This window comes from Phocoena phocoena, chromosome 9 (assembly GCF_963924675.1).
Source record: "Phocoena phocoena chromosome 9, mPhoPho1.1, whole genome shotgun sequence".
Lineage (NCBI taxonomy): Eukaryota > Metazoa > Chordata > Mammalia > Artiodactyla > Phocoenidae > Phocoena > Phocoena phocoena.
The window spans coordinates 26,327,310-26,346,797 of NC_089227.1; the positions used below are offsets into that span (position 1 = coordinate 26,327,310).

The window sequence follows — 19,488 nt, forward strand, 5'->3', positions numbered from 1 at the left end:
AGTGGCAACATCCACTGATAAAGCGGGCAAGGTAAGTACCAAACAAATAAGCAAGGCATAGAACTAAAATTCATGATTACAACCAAAAGCAGAAAGCAGAAATCAAGGAGATACGGCACTACATAAACAAAAGTGTGAGTGTTATCTTGACAATGGACTGCACTTATCCAGATATGGGGCTCCTGAAGGAAGAAAAGAGTACGAAACTGAACTAAGGACTTTGTGAACCAGAGCTTCTTGATTATAATCTGTATTTTGGCCCAGAAAGGCTCTCACTGAACTTGAACTCCAATGGGCATAGAGGCAAGTATACCTAACTGCAGTTTGGAATAAAAGCAAGTGGATTTGTTCTTTGTTGTTTTAACCAAGATCAAATTCAGTACTAGATCCCAGGATTTTTTTTTTTCTATGTCTGAGTCCTCCTTGCATTCAAAACTGACCCCTAAATTTCCCTAAAACTATAATGCCACCTTTCTCTAGTTAATATTCTCAGAGGCTTACATCTTGCATCAAATCCAGAATCAGCCTGGGGTCTAGCAAACTGATCCCGGACCACAATCTCTGGATCTGTGTATAAATATCTCTGGTCTCCCAATCATGGTGCCCCTTCCCTCTGTTGCTTCCTGGTGAGCACAGCCTGTTCACCAACCACCATGATGGTGTAAAGAGTCAGGACGGTGGTTTTCCGTCTTGTCTGACTTCTTTACATTTGTCTACAGCTGAAAATTTCTCTCTTCCTTTACACATTGGACCACCTACCACCTTTCATCAGAAACCCAGTGAAAGAGTCGAAGTTTTTCACTTTATTCTATCCAAAGCTTAGCAGGTGACTTGATTCAAGTTAGATCACTCTTGATAAAATTACTGTAAGTTATAAAAACACGGTGAAGATATTCCCATGGTTGAACTGGTGAAATAAACCCTGCAAATCACTGTGGCAACTGTCACCTAAAGTATGCAGCATTTTTGTTCTAGGAGTCCCCTTTTTGAATTCTAACAATAAAGCTTGGTGGGTAGGTAAAACGTTTTCCTAATTAGGAAAGATTATATATCAAATGCACAAAATCGTAACTACATGGAAAAACAGAATACTTTCACGAACATTGTTCTAGTGTGTATCAATCACAAAGAAAACAAGGACCCTGTTTAAGAAGCTGACAGTTTATCTTCAGTGCACACTCTAAGAAATCCATGGCAATCGATTTTCTATGGATTACCGACAAACTGCTGTCCAAAGCACTGCTGAGCTGCATTTCCATGCCGAACATCTTGTCTGCGGAACCGCCTGAAAGTAAGTAAATGCATTTAGGAGATGTTCAGATTTCAATTTTCCAGACTTTAAAAGATAGCCAACCGCATTAAAGTTTCAAGTAGTATTCTGCTACTGAAAAAATTGATCAGCCATACAAAACCAGGATACAATCCAAGTTTCATAGTTTTCCATATTTCCATTGAATGTTATTCAATGGATAAGATCTATAGAAAACTGTTTTTTAAATCGTCACATGAGTTTGATTATAATTTAAGAAGGATCTCTTTACATTTCGTTAAGAATTTAGTTAAACAAGAAGTCTTCTAGTTCAAAATGAGTGTCTTGGGTGGTAAAGAATGTGTTCAGATAAAGACAATGGGATTTGAAGCAGACTACCTATTTGAGTAAAAATGCATAAAATTCCTATCTATATTAAAGTGCATTAAGTAAAGGTATTTGGATCTAAATGTTTTGTTCTACAGACATCATGATCAATATGATTGCTAATAAAAATAAACTAATAATATACTCAATTTACTTTTATTCAGTTATAACATTTAGAAAGTATATGCCTCTGTTGAATGTGATGGTGCATTTACCTGTTTAACAGGATGTCTTACATATAGTAGAACTCAAGAAATATTGTACTTCTCCTCAATTTGCCTCTAAAAGGCAAATACGCTTCTAGTATATTTTCATGTTTTATAGTTCGCTTAGACATATAATTGATAAATGACAATATTCTTTATCCATGGAAAAAGAATTCCAGAACATATACCATGTTTCAAATTTGTAAGCACTGTTCTCAGGAATTAAACAATGGAAATTATCATTATTAGTACTGGGAAGCTAAAATCAAGATCTTCAGCATATTAATTCAGACTTGAGATAAAAACAGAAGTATTACAATAAAAGCAGAAAATACTACTTGCTTCTCTAAATCATGGCATATCTTCAAGACTGAGGGAAAACCAGAAGGCAAAACAGAAGTTTTACCCCAGAGGGAAATGGGTGAGACTTCCAGACTGATAAAGAGATGCTTTAACCATATGCAATGATAAAATTTGGAAAAGGGAACCAGATTCAAATCCCAATGCCACCACTCATGTGCTACATGAACTTATACACACCCCTTGCCTATCCTGCTTCTGTGTGTCTTCCTTCGTAAAATAAAATTGGGCTAACTGACCCCTAAATTCCAGTCTCAATTTTTTTTTTTCGTTCTAGCTTTTCCTCAAGTTCACCAAATAGTGATATTGGAACGTTATGTCAAGAGATGGAGTGCTTCCTCACACATGAGTTCAGATCCTAGTTAAGAACGCAATACTTAAACAACCATTTAAGTATTTCCCTATATTGAAAGCTAGGACAGATGAATATTTCCAATCGATTTTTAGGATTATGATCTGTGTGCAAAAGCATGTTTAAAAAACGATAGATTGTGGATTAGAAAACCTTACCTAAAGACCTGAGATTTTAGAAAGTTAAGATTAAAACTGCCACACGGATCATTCTACTGAGCTAAACTGAAAATAAACATTGACAGAAAAGTAAGGAGCAAAATTTAAAAGTTTTAGACCTCTATATTATTTTATACTAGCGTCAACATCTATTATACAACTGATAGCAGCTCTACATGAGAATAAAAGGCTGTTGTTAATTCCTCACTTCACTGAGTATTGCTTTGGTATTGGGAATCCCAAGCCTGCTGATGAATAATGAATAATGGAACAGGAATAAATCAATGAAATGGGAAATAGGTTCCACTTTGCAGAAATGATATTGTATCATATTTATTACACAGACGATTTGAGAATAAAGGGAACTACAATCAGCTAATACTAGATAAGCATTGTGGATAGGTGTACACAAATTTTGTTTAAAATCACTGGAAACATGCATTTAAAAAGAGAGATATCACATTCTCCAACAAAGCTTCAGTTCACTTTATACTATCCTAAAATAGCTGTTCTTTACTTTAGCATTTAAAAAAGAGCGCATTAAAAGCAGGAGTTTTAGAAAGGTTAAGCAAAGTTGTCGTTTATTCTCCAAGTCGCATATTTTTCTTATATCTCTTGCCTCTTGGAAACTTTTAAAGAGAATGCTGGAAATAGACGGAATACAAGAGCAGGGGGGAAGAAAAAGACCTAGCTCTAGAAATTATAGTGTATTTTGGAAGACTATTTTAAACAAGTGGTTTGAATTGCGAATTAATGTTTTTCCTCTGTTGGTCCATTTTCACTCCGTGAACAGAAGGGTATTTATTTTAATGACCAGTTTTCAATTTCTGCTGCTAGTCAGATCTGAAGCAAAAACGATCTGCTATAAAAGCAAACTATTTTCCCTTTATGTCCTGGAACTTATCCAAAAAGTTCTCCTCCAGGGGTGGGCGACGGTTCACAAGAGTGACGCTCCTGGAAGATCTGCATTACATGTCACTGAACTGAACTAATTCACTTACGAGTGTGGCTCCTGACTCCAGCATCTCAGTCCTTCCTGTCTATGATTTTGCCTATTCATTTAACTTTTTCTAAATAACTCTTTTTGTCCACCCTTTTAAATACTATCTTACAAACTTGTGCATGTACAATCTTACAAGATGTACTGTACACCAAGACATACTTAGCTATGGAAACTGCTCAGTTAAAATTCTTCATCGCTCTTGCATGCCTAATACGAAACCTTGCTATTCGGAAGTATTTGATGCAAGGCTTGTAAACATATTGATTTTTGCTAAAAACAATAGGGTAAATAATATTGTTACTTTTGGTAAAACTACCTTTCTGCCCTTAGATCCTACCACTTCACTCCTAACCTGTGGAACTACACGGCTTTCCCAGAACATTCTGTGCCTCTGTACAAACAATTAATTCTCTTTAGCTGGAATCTCCTTATATCTCTACCTTCAAGACTGAGCTCAAAGGTTGGGTTCTTTTGAGAATTAAATAATGTGTTATGTGTATTGCACTTAGTCCAGTACCTTACACATACTAAGTGCTCAGTGGTGAGCTATCATCCTTATTTACAATTCCATTCTCCACTTCAGGTTCTGATTTCCTACAGACAGGGGGCTGTGACTGTTTATTCATACCCCTTTAACACGGTACAGAAACTGGCTTAATGAGTGAATAAATCATAAAACAATATTTTCAATTAATAACATGGCTATATTCCTCAAGAACTGCTTTCAAATATCATTAAGCATTTGTACAAAATCAATTAACTCACTCAATTCTTTAATACAGTTGGTAAATTATTTAGTTCACAAATGTCCTCTCAAAGCATCTTTTTTTTTTTTTTTGCAGTACGCGGGCCTCTCACCGTTGTGGCCTCTCCCGTTGCGGAGCACAGGCTCCGGACACGCAGGCTCAGCGGCCATGGCTCACGGGCCCAGCCGCTCCGCGGCATGTGGGATCTTCCCAGACCGGGGCACGAACCCGTGTCCCCTGCATCGGCAGGCGGACTCTCAACCACTGCGCCACCAGGGAAGCTCCTCAAAGCATCTTTCTGCTATCTGCTTAGTATATATTTAAACACTCATTGCAATGTTAACTTAGCTAAGGTCAAATTAACAAACATTTTAATTAGTGACTAAGTGTTTTTAAAAATGAGATTCTACTATACATGTAAATTTAGGAAAATAACAACTGCATTAAATTAGATTAAATTAGATTTTGAAAAAGGTTTAAAGAAAAGTAGCCCAAAGTGAAAGAGCAAGAGTAAATGAAATTAATAAAAGTTGCTTTTCAGTAGGGAAACTGTATATGAGTCTATATTTTTGCTTTATATTATCTTTAGTCACTTTATCAAGTGAAAAAGATAATTGCTTATTCTATAATAAAAATATTTTCCCTTATTTTTGTCCCCAAAGAATGCACAATTTCTTCTGACCTGAGTGAAGATCCTTATTCTTTAAAATACTTTCTGTACCTCAAGGTCTCCTGTTCAAAGAATCCCAGGATTTACCTTCTCTAACAAGTAGCAATGACCCCACTGAATTGTCGATATTAGAGTTTGGAGGTCTTTAAGTACCTTTCATTTGTGTTGAATTAAATCACACATTTCATTAATTATACAGGTCATGCATTTGCCTAGGAGTTAAAATATTCACTTTCAAAATGAAATAAATGAAGACCAGCTGGTCGGGAGGACACAGGGCAAATGCAGGATGTATTTTAGAATTTATTTATTTATTTTCCTTTTAAGTCTTTGAATTCCTCACGTGTGGGGTGGCTAGCCATTTCCACATTTTACGTTTATCTAAACTGGTTTCATGTCTTGCAGCAAAAGTTTCAGGAGGGGGAAGAGTTGATTGAAAGCCGGAGGAAAAATAAAACCCCAGCAGCCTGCTCAGCCCAGTCTCTACACAATAATTAATGGGAGTTATTTTTCAGTAAAATGTGGATGTTTCAAAACTTATATTATGAACAAAATAGGACTATGATGATTAGGAGGTTGGGATTAACGTATAAACATTACTATATATAAAAGGGATAATCAACAAGGACCTACTGCATAGCACAGGGAGCTCTACTCAATACTCTGCCATAACCTATATGGGAAAGGAATCTGAAAAAGAATAGATATACCTAAAGTCTATGTACACCTGAATCAAGTTGCTGTACACCTGAAATAAACACAACATTGTAAATCAACTATATTCCAATATAAAAACAAAAAAATCAAAGTTACTTTGGAATAAATGGAAAATCACTAAAAAGAAACAAACAAGCAAAAAAAAAAAAAACAACGGTTATTTTCATGGAATGGGTACAAAAAGAGAAGAAAATAGTGTTAGGTTTGTTTCTCTAAATAAGGGAAAGATTCCATGGAAGACTCTGTCTCACCGTTTTGCATGTGTGCCTGTTGGGTAATACCGGGAGCAGGATATGCCATCCCAGGCGCAGTAAGGGTCTCGAGCCAGGCAGCAGTCTGCACAAGCACTTCCATACATGTCACACTGATGGAATCTGACTTGGGCCACGGCAGAAGCAGATCCAATATAGAGCTGTTGCTAGAGACATCAAGGAAGAGAGAGGCCACTAGTAGAAATGGGCAGAATTCTCAGTGAGCTCTTACACCTGGATTTTCACATTCCTACACGATCGCCTCTGTGGATACTCACTTAAATGACTGCAGTCACTCAAGACAGATAATGGAACACTGACACTTTCACTTTCTCCAAGATCTGAAATACTTTTACAGGTTTGGATGCATGAGTAATAAAATTGCTAGGGCAAGGCTGACAAACATCTCAAGAAGTTGACTACTTTATTCATTATCTAAGTAGAGTCTTCCGTCATCTAACACTGTAGGTCTTTTTAAAACATCTCTAGGAATGTCCAGTAGGAGACTGGAAAAGTAAATGGGCTTTTTTTGCATTTTTAATTGAGATACAACTGACACATAACATTATATTAGTTTCAGCTGTACAACATAATGATTTGATATTTGTATACACTGTGAAATGATCACAATCAGTCTAGTTCACCGCCCTCACCACAAACTACAAATCTACAAATTTTTTTTTGTGATGAAAACTTTTAAGATCTACTCTCTTAGCAGCTTTCAAATACACAATACAGTATTGTTAACTATGATCACCATGCTGTACATTATATCACCGGGACTTACCTATTTTATAACTAAAGGTTTGTACCGTTTGATAACCTTCACCCATTTCACCCAGCCCCTGCCTCTGGTGACTACCAATCTGCTCTCTGTATCTATGAGCTTGTTTTTGTTGCTGCTGTTGTTGTTTGCCAATAGTTCACATATAAGTGAGATTATATGGTATTTGTCTTTCTCTGACTTATTTCACTTAGCATAATGCCCTCTAGGTTTATTCATGTTGTCACAAATGGGAGGATTTCTTCCTTTTTATGGCTGAATAATACTCCACTGTGTGTGCATATATGTATGTATGTATGTGTGTGTGTGTGTGTGTGTGTGCGCGCATCTGTGTGTATATAAAATTTGTTTATCCAGTCATTCACAGATGGACACTTAGCTCATTTCCATGTCTTGGCTATTGTAAACAATCCTTCAATGAACATGGGGGTGCATATACCTTCTTGAGTTAGTGTTTTTGTTTCCTTTGGATAAATACCCAGAGGTAGAATTGCTAGATCATATGGCAGTTCTATTTTTAATTTTTTGAGGAACCTCCATACTGTTTTCCATAGTGGCTGCACCAATTTACATTCCCACCAACAGCGCACACAGACATAAAACGTAGAAAAGTGATGTAGATATATAGAGAGTGATGTGGAATAAACTGTAAGATATGTTATTAAGTAAAAAGTAGAAGTAGCAGAACAATCAACATCCCATGTTCCCATTTGCCTAAACATAAAAGGTTATTTATAAATAAATGAGGTAATACATGCAACAACTACTTCTGAAGAAATTTACACCAGAAGCTGGTTCCAGTAAAGTAGAAAAGAGGTTTGTGTTTCATTGTACACTCTTTTGTATTACCATCATTACCATTGTTTTTTGCAAAAACATTACCAAAAAAACATCATGGAATAAGGTCCTATCATGGTTGTAGAGGTAAACCTACTCTTGTCAACCTTTCTAAAACCAGAAAGTGAAGAAATCTATTACCTGTAAACCACTATGTATTTTTGTCAGAATAAAACTGTAACTTGTTAATATATAAGCACACATACTTAAGCTTTCTATCCTTTGACCTTATCTGATAATATAGAACACACACACACACCCACACACACAACTTACTCTCTTTGATGAAATCTCCATAGAAATAATCGGAACTGGATCCTGAAAAATTAAGAAAATACGTGCCCTTTTTAGGAATAAAAATATAGAAACATACCTTAGTGTGGTTATAAATTACCTGAAATCATACTAGGTATGTGAGTTGTTTGCTGCCAAACAGTCTACAGCGTTCATTTTAGTAAATCAAAAGGAAAATACACTTAAATAAAACACAGCTTTCTTTTAAAATATATTTTCTAGTAGAGTAGGACAAAATGTGGATGAGAAGAGTAGTGAATAAACTAAGCATCTTATAGTTTGTCTCTGGATTATAATTTTTGTGTTTGCATTTGAATATTACTCATGCTCTGGAAACTCAAATATCTTTAAATAAAATAATAAAGTCAGAGTGTTCTTTCTTATAAAGAAAGCTGAACCATTAGAAGTAAAACAGTTACGTCTTTGAATAGGTCTTACTGCCAATAAACCATGTGATCTTTCATTGTTTTAACCCAGGCCTAAACAAAATACTTTTCTGTTAGAGTTCAATTTCCATGAACCCAGAATGCTTTGAAAAAGACGCACTGCCGTCATCACTGTCTTAGAATTGCACCAGAGGAAGGATGAATCTACGGGATAGTTTGAGAGCCTATGTGCAATTCTAGGGATGGTGACTGACACGACAGCGTCTCTAAGGACACCACCAAGTCAGTCAATTCTGCAAGTGGAGAAGCCATAGGCAAGTGGGATCCACTCCGTGGATAATTACCCTTCAAACAATTATTTTTTGAAAGAGAAAAACTGATCCTCTCTATTAAATTTTTAAAACTATTTTAAACTACAGAACCATATACACAGGCGTGCATTTATTCATTCAAAACACAATGTTTCTTAAGGGTTTATATGAACAAGACATTGCGATGAATGTGGTTAATATGAGAGCTATGATTCCTAATATGAAATGAAATCTTACAGAGGTCCGATACGCAAACTAAACAAAAGCACAGCTGCTCTGGTTGAGATAAGAATGTGGTTAGCTTTGTGCATAGCTATGGGGAATCTAATCTCCAGAAGAGCCTACGCGAAATAAACTGTTTCTCATCAAAAATGTTTTCATATACATTCATCACCTACATACACAATCTTCATTACTTGCACATTGTGTTCTTGCACATTTGCTTACCTGCCAAAATTTATTTGTAACTCCAATATCAATACTTGTGTTTCGCGGTCATTCACAGCCATGTGTGTGCTCAGAATGGCAAAAACTCTGAGTTGCCCAACGTGTACATTCCCAGATGACGTCGGTCAAGGTGATACCCTGCCTTCTTGTTTCAGCTCTCATACTGTAAACAGGTATCCTTTGCATGGTCTATTTAGTGCCCCATTTTCATACTGTTGTGCTTTTTGTTAGTGATTGTGTTGATTAGAAGGCCCCTAAGCATAGTGCTGAAGTGCTGGCTCGTGTTCCTAGGCTCCAAAAGACTCTGATGTGCCTTATGAAGAAAACATGTTTTAAATAAGCCTTGTTCAGGCATTAGTTATAGTGCTGTTAGCCATAAGTTCAACGTTAAGTAATCAACTATGTATACTAACTAAGGTGTCTTTAAACAGAAACACACATAAAACAAGGTTATGGATTGATAAGTTGACCAAAATGTCGTGACTAGAGACTCTCAGGAACTTAACCCTGTATCTCCCCTAGGAGCAATGATTACTAATTAATTCGGCGTTCAGGGTGACTTCAAAGACGGTAAGTGCCACAAATGTTGAGACTTACTGTGTGTGTGTGTGTGTGTGTGTCAATATGTACAATTGTTTACGTCATGTCTAATCTTTCCATTATCGTTTTGTAGTTTTCTCTCTTTTGGTAAATTCTCTGTGTAAAGTGCATGCCATAAAAAAGCAGTCTACTCACCATACCACGAAGTCCACAACATGAAATCTACTGCTATTTTTTAACTGTCTATATCGATAGTACATTTGTTCAAGATGATACATTGCAATAATGATTCTAGAATTCACTTGTGGGATAAGTGTCATTTCTTTATGTCACAGTTCATATAATGAAATTCTTTTCATGCTTGGTAAATACTGGCCTCTTCATCTGAACAGTCTATGAGAATCAAATAGATGTATCAGAATTTTAAATCATTCTTCAATTCACTCAGACTTCACAATATACCTGTTAGAAAAAAACTATCTGTAATACATAAATGTTGGCTATATTTTTCACTAAAAATACCTTGAATATCTGAAGTTCTTCTAGAATTACTTCTTCCATTGATTCTGTTTCTTGGTTGTAAATCGTGATTACTTTCAGCACAATTCCATTATCTGTGAGAAAACAAAAGAGATAAACTAGAAGCTTTGTCACAACCTGGTTTTCAAACAATTGAAAACAATGGAGAGACCATAAATTCAAATAAGATTTGAAATCTAGATGTATAAAACATTTAATCATTGCTGGTGAAAACAATATGACTACTTACATATTCATATTCATTATTTCAAAAATTTGATTCAAAAATCCAGTTAAAGGTTCAGAAATCAAAATGTCTTTTGGAATTAATGAAATATAAGACAGATGGCAAATTATTCTAGCTTCTTCTGTGATGTATGATGAAAGAAAACTTTTTACCTAAAGCTACCTTCCCTGTAAGAAACTATACCTTTAATCTTATGGAACCTTCCAAGCAACGCATTATGGAAATTTATATAGATAGACAGATAGATAGATAGAACATGTTTATATCTATATATACTTTATTTTTTCCTTCCAGTTTTAATGAGATATAATTTACATACAGCACTGTATAAGTTTAAGGTATACAGCATAATTATTTGACTTACATACATCATGAAATGATTATCACAATAAGTGAACATCCATCATCTCATATAGACACAAAATAAAAACAATTTTTTTCCTTGTGATGAGAACTCTTAGAATTTACTCTCTTAAAAAGTTTCATGTAACATACAGCACCGTTAATTACATTAATCATGGTGTACATTATATCCTTAGTACTTATTTATCTCATAACTGGAAGTATGTAACTTTGACAACCTTCATCCAATTCTCCCACCCCTCACCTCCAGTAACCACAAATTTGGTTATATACACTTTTAATAAAAATTTCAAGCATACGCTATTGAGAGAATAGTATAATGAGTCCTCCTGTACAAACCATTTAGCTTCCACAATTATCAATAATTTTATAAATTTATATTCACCTTTTAAAGCTCATTATTTTTATTATTTCTGATATTCTGACCTTGTTATTTCCAATGAAAAATTTGATAAGACGCTAATTTGCTTGTAAGAAAGATTTGGTGTAGTGGCTAGAAATAACTTAGGGAAAAAAAGCACGTTGGAGGTTCTGATCCAAGAGTTTCTATGGTATTTAAGCAATTTGTTTAAAAATTATGAAATCTTGCGGTTGGGTTAATAAAATTTGATTAAAATAAAACTAATAACAATTACCTGTATCATACATTAAAAGGAACCAAAATTATCATATCAAGCACACATTATAAATATCCCACAATTATTATATCAAGTAAAAAGCAAAGATGAAACTCAAATTATCAGTTTGCAACCAGTGATTTTGCAATAAGGACTATATAGCATTAAAGCAAGTGTCTGGTAAATTTGGGGAAAAATAACTATTTTGTGGGATTTTCCAATGCTGTACTCATCACACATTTATCAAATATGTTCTTTGTGCTGAAAAGCTGTGGTTCAATATAACAATATCTTTACGTTAAACATAGGTTACAAGAGAGTGTAAGTACATACCTGATATTTCTGGAATTCTCTCAAATAGCTTTGGTCAATCTAATAAACAAGTATTTCTGAAAACATTCTTGGACTTATATATGACTTCTCATTTAAAAATAACATACTTTTTTCTATGATTAATTTTATCAAATATTACTCTTGCTTATGGAATTCTTTTTTTTTTTTTTTTAAACTCTGTTGGACATCACTATAAGTGAATTCATGGCCAGGTAACTTTAACTTTGTTAAAGAAATCTGATGCTTTGTTGATCTTGAACCCACAGTGTAGAGCACATTACTGACCTCCTAAAATAAATGAATAAAATACAGCCTGCACCAGAGATCAATTTCTGGAAATCCGATGAATATCTCCTTACTTAAATCTTTGCTTTTTCAGAAAGCATGACTGGAAAAACTCAAGCACCAATATTAATGCTATATCCTAATTCTTGATTTGGGCATATGCAATGTCTCTTTAGAAAACGTCAATGATTAAAGTTAAGTATGGTAGAATGTTTCCTCTTCTAAATAGGATCTGCTGTAGCAATTACCATGATGCATATGAAAAAAAAGAAATGATCATTTTAAAGATTCTTTAAATGACTATATGATTTTAAAGTACTTGACAGAATTTGATACATATTACCCTGGATGCTAAAAGATTGCAAGTTCTCTTCCACAAGCTAGATCTAATGCACAGCATTAACTGAAATTACAAATTTATTTGAAATATTCACTTTTAGCATATTTATTACACTTTGTTTTATTAATGCAGGATATTATAGCTTTGGTCTAAAATTTTATCTCCATTATGTGTAACGCTTGGCTTGTTTGGGACACATGGTTGACTTCTGATGGGGCCTGATAAGCATCGTTGAGATTACAGATTTAGGTGAAATTACCTAAACCTCACCTAAAGACTGAAAAATCTTGAGACCTTGCTGAGCAGCCAAAGGTGGCAGTGGACCTGGGGGAGTAACAGGATATCCTTGTATGGCACCCTACTTCCTCTGTGAGTTCTTTTTGGAACCAACATTGTTAATTGTTTGTTAACATCAATTACTCGTTACTTTATGTATTCATTTGTTCAAATGTATTAAGTATTGACCATGTGTCAGGAATTATGTGCTGTAACTACCCCAAATCTTCTCTTCCATTGCAGTAGACAGGTAGTACGTAAATGAGCCAATGGGTCAACCAGGGTTTTGTTGATAGGTGGTGTTTTTTTTAATGTAATAATGTTATTGATTTTAAGGTTCAATTTAAATGTCTCTCTGAGTACTCTCTAATCTCTTTACCTGTCCCAATGAACAAGACATCATATTGGCCATCCTCGGCTTCCACTCGATCCACTGCTATTTGTTTCAGGTTATACTTTCCATCTGTTTTCACCAGTATTGGTTTTTTATGGGCAGGTTTTATGGGCTGGTGCATAAGTGGATGGCTTCTTGCAAATCTGATGGCATCATCGGGGTAGTCTTTGGTGGTTCCGTACCTCCCTCCATTCACTTTGCTGGCACACTGAAATACAAACGCATGAGAGAATTTTTTCCCCCTGAAATCTAAAGAGCAAATTTATACTCAATTATGAAAAAAATTACAAAAACTGGGTATGTTCAGTTAATCAACTGTGCATTTAGCAATATTTAGTAACCATATATTCTTCATTACAGAAATAAAATCTGCATTAAAAATTGCATAGAGAGACTGAATTATTTCAAACATGCAGCAGTAGAAACAGACAGATAGTAGCGAAGTACTGAAAAAGTAAAGTATATGTAATACTGGTATAGTCTGGAGGTAATACAAACGTATAACATTATAAATATTCTAATTATTTTTCCTGCTTCTAAAATTTATTTTTCATATTTGTAAATTAAATTTTAATTTGCTATGAACAATATATGGTTTATAGCAAAACAAAGAGACCCTTTACTGTGCTAAATCTTCCCCCCAAATTCAGAATCACAACCGCACAACAGCTTTCCCATTATTGACACTGTGACTGGTGATGGTTCCAATTGGCTCACTGACTACAGAATTTTAGTGCTGTAACATTGAAACCTATTCAAATTCCGTCGTTGTTAAATAAGGAAAAAACCCTCTCTGTTCTACTGTAATCTGTATGAATTTATATTATTTTTGTATGAATTAGACCCAATAAATTGAGAAAACAAGAAATATTTGCCATAACATGTCTCAATTCTTAAATCACTGACTCTAAAAATAAATGTTCAACGGTACCTAAGTTACTTCTTGGAATACCTTTAACTGCGTTGATTCATGCTTGTTATCAAGCGCTCCCTCATTTCACATATTTTCCTCCAGAACCAGCAGCAATTGCAATGATGACCTTGATAAAAATTTTCTACTTCAGAGTATAAATACAGTAGTTTAGTAATCAGATTCTGCAAAGAGGGCATTTTTCATGGTTTGTTTTAAAAATTTGGGCCATATTTCTTAATTTGGCATGAATTTTTCACTTGAGTGTACTTTCATGATATATAATTGGAAACGTTTTGGACCAGCCTGGAAGCAAAAGCCACAGGAGTGGGTTTTCTCCATTTAAATTGTAATTTCAATCAATAGAGTGAAATCAAATATACTTTATGTCTTCCTGGAAGTAATAATTTTAAGCTAGTGAGAGAGAGTGATTGAAATGGTAAAGCCTCACACTTGTTAACGTAGGTAAGCTTTGTTTCCACTTTGAATTTTGGCTCTGCAAAAATGGTTTCTACTCGACTTGCAAGCACTTGTGGAATCAGCCTAGCGTTGGGTTTTCACCAGCTGCTCATAATAGTGTAGACCGTGACTTGCATGACAAGTTCAGTATTTGTTCTCCATGGACAGCAGATACAATGATGCTACACTTTCCCAATCTAGTCGTGCACGGGACATATGATACAAAATCATCCTCATCATAATCATCATCGCGTGTGCCATTAAAAGCACAAGGTTTGAATGGCTAGTTAGGGAGGATCTTAGTAGTATCAGTTAAGAGGCAAATGGTGCAACTCCTTATTCTCTAGCAACACAGCTAGCTGTATTGTCACTTTTCTTCCACAAGGCCAGCAAGGATGGCAAATGGGGTGCTCAAAATTCTGAAGAGCCAGAGAAAAAGCTTCCTCTTGACACGTTAAAGTGAGAAGTAGGGAGAAAATGTGGCCTAGGGAACTGAGAGCCTGACTCAAATATTATAATAAAAATTTGGTAACATTCTCTTGCATGGAAATCACACGTGGCACTAATTCTTCTGAAGAGGCTGAGAGGAATATAATGCTATATCCATCTCCTGGATACTTCTGTATTCACCAGTACCCTTAAAAATAAAATTTTAGTGAGAGCTACATAGAGAGCTAAAATATCAACAATAATATATAGTCTATAATGCTAGATTATATTCTTTTCATTAAATTATATTCTTTTCATTAAATAACAAGCATACATCTTGATGTAAGAAGTAATATTTCTTTACCTTGCAAGTAATCAAACATATTTGTAGGTACTGAATTTAACTATTTCACGCTAATTTAGTAAAGCATCTGAAACAATGAATAGAATATTACTAAAAGAGTCTTTAAAAAATAAGAAGACTTTGTTAAACGCCTAAACTTACAGAACCAGGTCTTGGATAAGGGACTTTTCCTTCATAGAGTGACCAGTGGTATTCAGGTCCTTCCTTATGTGCATACGGTCCATTAAAGGCTGCCCGGATACTGGACATGTGATAGACACATATAGCATGCCCTCTAAATATATTACTAAAAAAAAAAAAAAGATAAGTTACTATTCTGGAACAGACTAGGAGGTCACCGAGTCAAGCCCCGCAGACAACATAGATAAGGATGAAGTCTTTTGGATAAAAGACTTGCAATCTCTTAAGCACAGGATATTCTAGAGATATTAACTACTGCAATATTTCAAGTATGGAAACTCCAAAATTTACCATTTTTTGCCTATTTATTATAATAAATTGAAAATGACATTGTTAGAATCACAAAAGCAGTTGTGTCACTTCATTTTTTTCCAGTTAAATCTTATTTTTTTACTGAAGTATAGTTGATTTACAACACTGTGTTAGGTTCAGGTGTACAGCACAGTGATTCAGTTTTTCATATATACACACACACACACACACACACATATATACATATATATATATATACACATATTCTTTTTCAGATTCTTTTGTGTTTTTATATTTTTTATTAAGATTTGGCCTTAATATTTTAAAGATTCATTCCCAAGTTGAGGAAGGCTTTATCTCCTTGTACGTTGTCCTCTCTTCCAAGTAGACAGTGTTTTCCTATTCACCATGCTGTTAATATTGCTATAAATTTTATTCAACTTTTATTACTTCTCTTAGTGTATATGATTTGAAGAACAATTTAAAGTCTAAAGAAAATTTGGGGCTTTGTTTCATTCTTTAGCTTGGGGTCACAGAAACATTTATAAGCCTGCTGTATATTCCTTCCTTCAGGTCACTGAAAACAGTGCTACATTGGAAAGGTTTACTGGGATGCACCAGATTAATTTTGAGAATAAGACTTACATTCTAAAAAACTCGGATTCTTTACCTGCAGAACTACTAGCAACTGAAATTATTTTTTTGATAAAAATTTCTACTTGTCGCAGATAAAGACAGTAGTTGACTAACTACAGCAAGCTTTATTGGGGGCATAAGATTCTGCAAAAGGACATTTTAGAATGATTTGTTTTAAAGATCTGGCTGCATTTCTTAATTTGGCATAATCTGAATGAATTCTAACACTTCCCTAGCCTCCTTATTGTGAGAATTAAAATAATTAGTTTGGGAAAGTGCTTTGCAAAATTTTTTGTAAGTGTAACATTTCCTACATTCTGAGACACCTGTAGAACGGCAGTTATGTTACTGTCTGAGGACATCAATTCACACATCTTATAACACACCTTGAAGCAACTGGAAATGCCTGCAACAGTGAGAAAACCAGAGATAGTCTTTCATCTAACATGGCAATAAACCTTTGATCACCATGCTACGATATCAACCTTTACGTCAGGTAACAGCTGGCAAGCCTTTTTCTCACAATTATGTATAAATTGAACAGTCAAGATTGAAATTATGGAAGAAAATAATGTCTTGCCTTTGAAATCTCAGACAGATCCATTATGCTATCATTTATGAAAGCAGCTTATAAACTGATCATTATAACCCATAACAAAATCTATACTGATTATCCTATAGCTTACATTTATCATATAAAGCCGTGGATTTATCATGCAGTGTATAAATTCTTCACTGGCTTAAGGCAGAAGATGAAGTGTAAAAAGAAGTTAGGGATTTTCCATGGACTGTAATAGCTACCAATCTACATCAACATCTCCTTGCATCAAGGAATAACTGATAGCAAAACTGTTTCCATGTTTCCGTGATGAAGAAAAGGTCTCCTTACAATAGCAGGATACTTACCGAAAGAGCTTTATTATTTTTTTTTCAAAGTGAGCGTAATAAACTACCTGCTGAAAAAGTAAACAAAAGCTATGTGGAGAGATCCTAAGCAAACAAGGTATACATGACTATAGAACAGTTTAAGGCCAATGCAATGCAAACGAGGAATTGAGTAATACCATTCTTTTCCTGTCAAGAGAACTGAAGTATATTCTTTATTTCTCATTCCAGTCATATCATCTCCACTCTGCCTTATTTGGAAAGACACTCAGGAAATTATATATATAAACTTTCAACCCAAACTGATTCTAATAACATTTTTTCATTCATGTATCAACACACGAAATATCTGATTCATTTTTCCAGCACTCTTCAATGGATACAAAATACAAAAGCATAAAAGAGAAAAGTACTAGATCATAAGCCCTAAACTTGAGCACCTTTTTAAAATTTAAAACTCAGAGGGTAAATCATAAATGTGTGTTCTCTAAGAATCTACATAGGACCAAGACAACCAGAGTAAAGGAGTGAGCCAAGTGCTCTGTGATTAAGGAATCAAGGAGTGTTTCATGAAGACGGCAATTGACAAGTATTGGAAAAACTGATATAAATCAGCGTTAGAAGAGAAAGTAGATAAATAAAATCACAGTCACGGGGAAAGCAGAGACTGGGATTCTGACAAGGTATTATCTTGTCAAAAGCAGAGTTTGTGGGAATTTAGAGGAAAAACTTTCAATCCTGAATGGGGAATACTTGATAGAGAGCCTTGAAAGCCTGACTTGGACAATTGTATATGATGATTGAAAGAATTATCCTAGACTCTATAGCATGGAACTAGTACCTTAAAAACTGTATGAGAAAAAAAAAATCATTCTGTTGTAGATCAGAGAGGGAAGAACTTAGGACATTGAGCATAGGAGGACGCTGGCACTTCAAACAAAAACAAATAAGGATCTGGATTGAGATTGTGGCTTTAAACATCAAAGTACAACTGCAAACACAGGAGAACGAAGAGAAATTGGTGACTTATAAAGTACAGAAAGTGAGAACAACTCATTGGTCAGTAGTATTTTCAATTGCATATACGGTGAAGGGGTTTGGCATCCTTTGTTTCATGATGTTTTTTGACTGGCCATATAAATTTCTCACCTGGTAGTGTTGAAGAGTCCAAATATCACTGGGTTCTTATGATCTCTGGTATGCAGCAAAAAAACATCCTCTGAAACATTAAAGACCATTATGTTACTTAATATGTTTAGCCCTCGTTGCATGTGAAGAAAATATACTGTCATAAAATAGTTTAGAACCCATGATAGATTTTAAGATATAAATTTCCATATACAGTCATATAACAATGACCAAATCACAACATAGTGAGACTGATGACCGTTCAAGATGACTGTGAGTTGGGCCTCACGGAGGAAACTAGAGGCGCCGACTCTGAACTAACAAGAGGGGTCCTTCTGTTCCCACAACTCCCTTGTCTCCATACGTGGACCTGGCCAAGATGAAAAGAATAGAAACTTGCTCCAAGTTAGACAGAAGTCAATTACTGCAGAAAGCAAATTTTCCATATGTGCTAGAAACAGTGAGAGTTACATAAAGAAGCATATATATCGAAGAGGAAAATTTAGCTCTCCCAATAATATTTACCTAATTCATCAAAATATGTATCAATTCCATTCATTCCTGGTACTGAGCACACCAGTCTAGCTTTCAGGAAAGTACTCCACTTGTTCACTAGGATTCTCTGTCCTCCTACATCGTTCTGTAAAAAACAGAAAGCAGGTAAATGGGTACCCAGAGAACTTTTATCAACAACAGATTTTGTACCATTAAACCTGCAGATGGCAAGAGTTACAGTTCTTTTATTTAATGTGAAAATTTGAGCATAATCTTCAAATAATATTAAAGATGCAATGCCCCATCAACTTTTTCTTTAGGTTTGCACATTCTGCCTTGTCAGTGTACTTTCCCCCTGGCCCATTAAATACAGTTTCCAGGTATTAAACAACGTTAGTAGAGAGTAGAGTACACTTTCCTAAATAAAGTAGTAAGCTTTATGATACAGTAATGTTTATTATTATTTTATTGATAAATAATCTGCTTATCTCAGAAGTACAGAAGCATCCACTTCTTTTTCTTATTTTAGGGAAAGAGGCTTGAAATACTAACACACAAGCACACATACACATAACAGGCATACATATTTGCACACATACATAAAATACGTGTGTGTGTATATGTGAATATATATACACATACATATATACTGAACATACGTATAAACATCTTCTTAAA

General features: G+C 34.8%; 1 protein-coding gene across 1 annotated transcript in view; it reads right to left on the bottom strand.

Moving 5' to 3' along the window:
* SEMA3E (semaphorin 3E) overlaps window positions 1-19,488 on the bottom strand; it is a 259,454-nt gene that overhangs the window by 15,995 nt on the left and 223,971 nt on the right. Inside the window, exons 8-15 of the mRNA XM_065883863.1 lie at window positions 18,841-18,955; window positions 18,337-18,406; window positions 15,376-15,520; window positions 13,058-13,280; window positions 10,221-10,312; window positions 7,997-8,038; window positions 6,100-6,266; window positions 1,218-1,285 (exon numbers count right to left, since the gene is read on the bottom strand). Coding sequence (XP_065739935.1) covers window positions 1,218-1,285; window positions 6,100-6,266; window positions 7,997-8,038; window positions 10,221-10,312; window positions 13,058-13,280; window positions 15,376-15,520; window positions 18,337-18,406; window positions 18,841-18,955 — 922 coding nt within the window. The remainder of the gene's footprint in view (window positions 1-1,217; window positions 1,286-6,099; window positions 6,267-7,996; window positions 8,039-10,220; window positions 10,313-13,057; window positions 13,281-15,375; window positions 15,521-18,336; window positions 18,407-18,840; window positions 18,956-19,488) is intronic.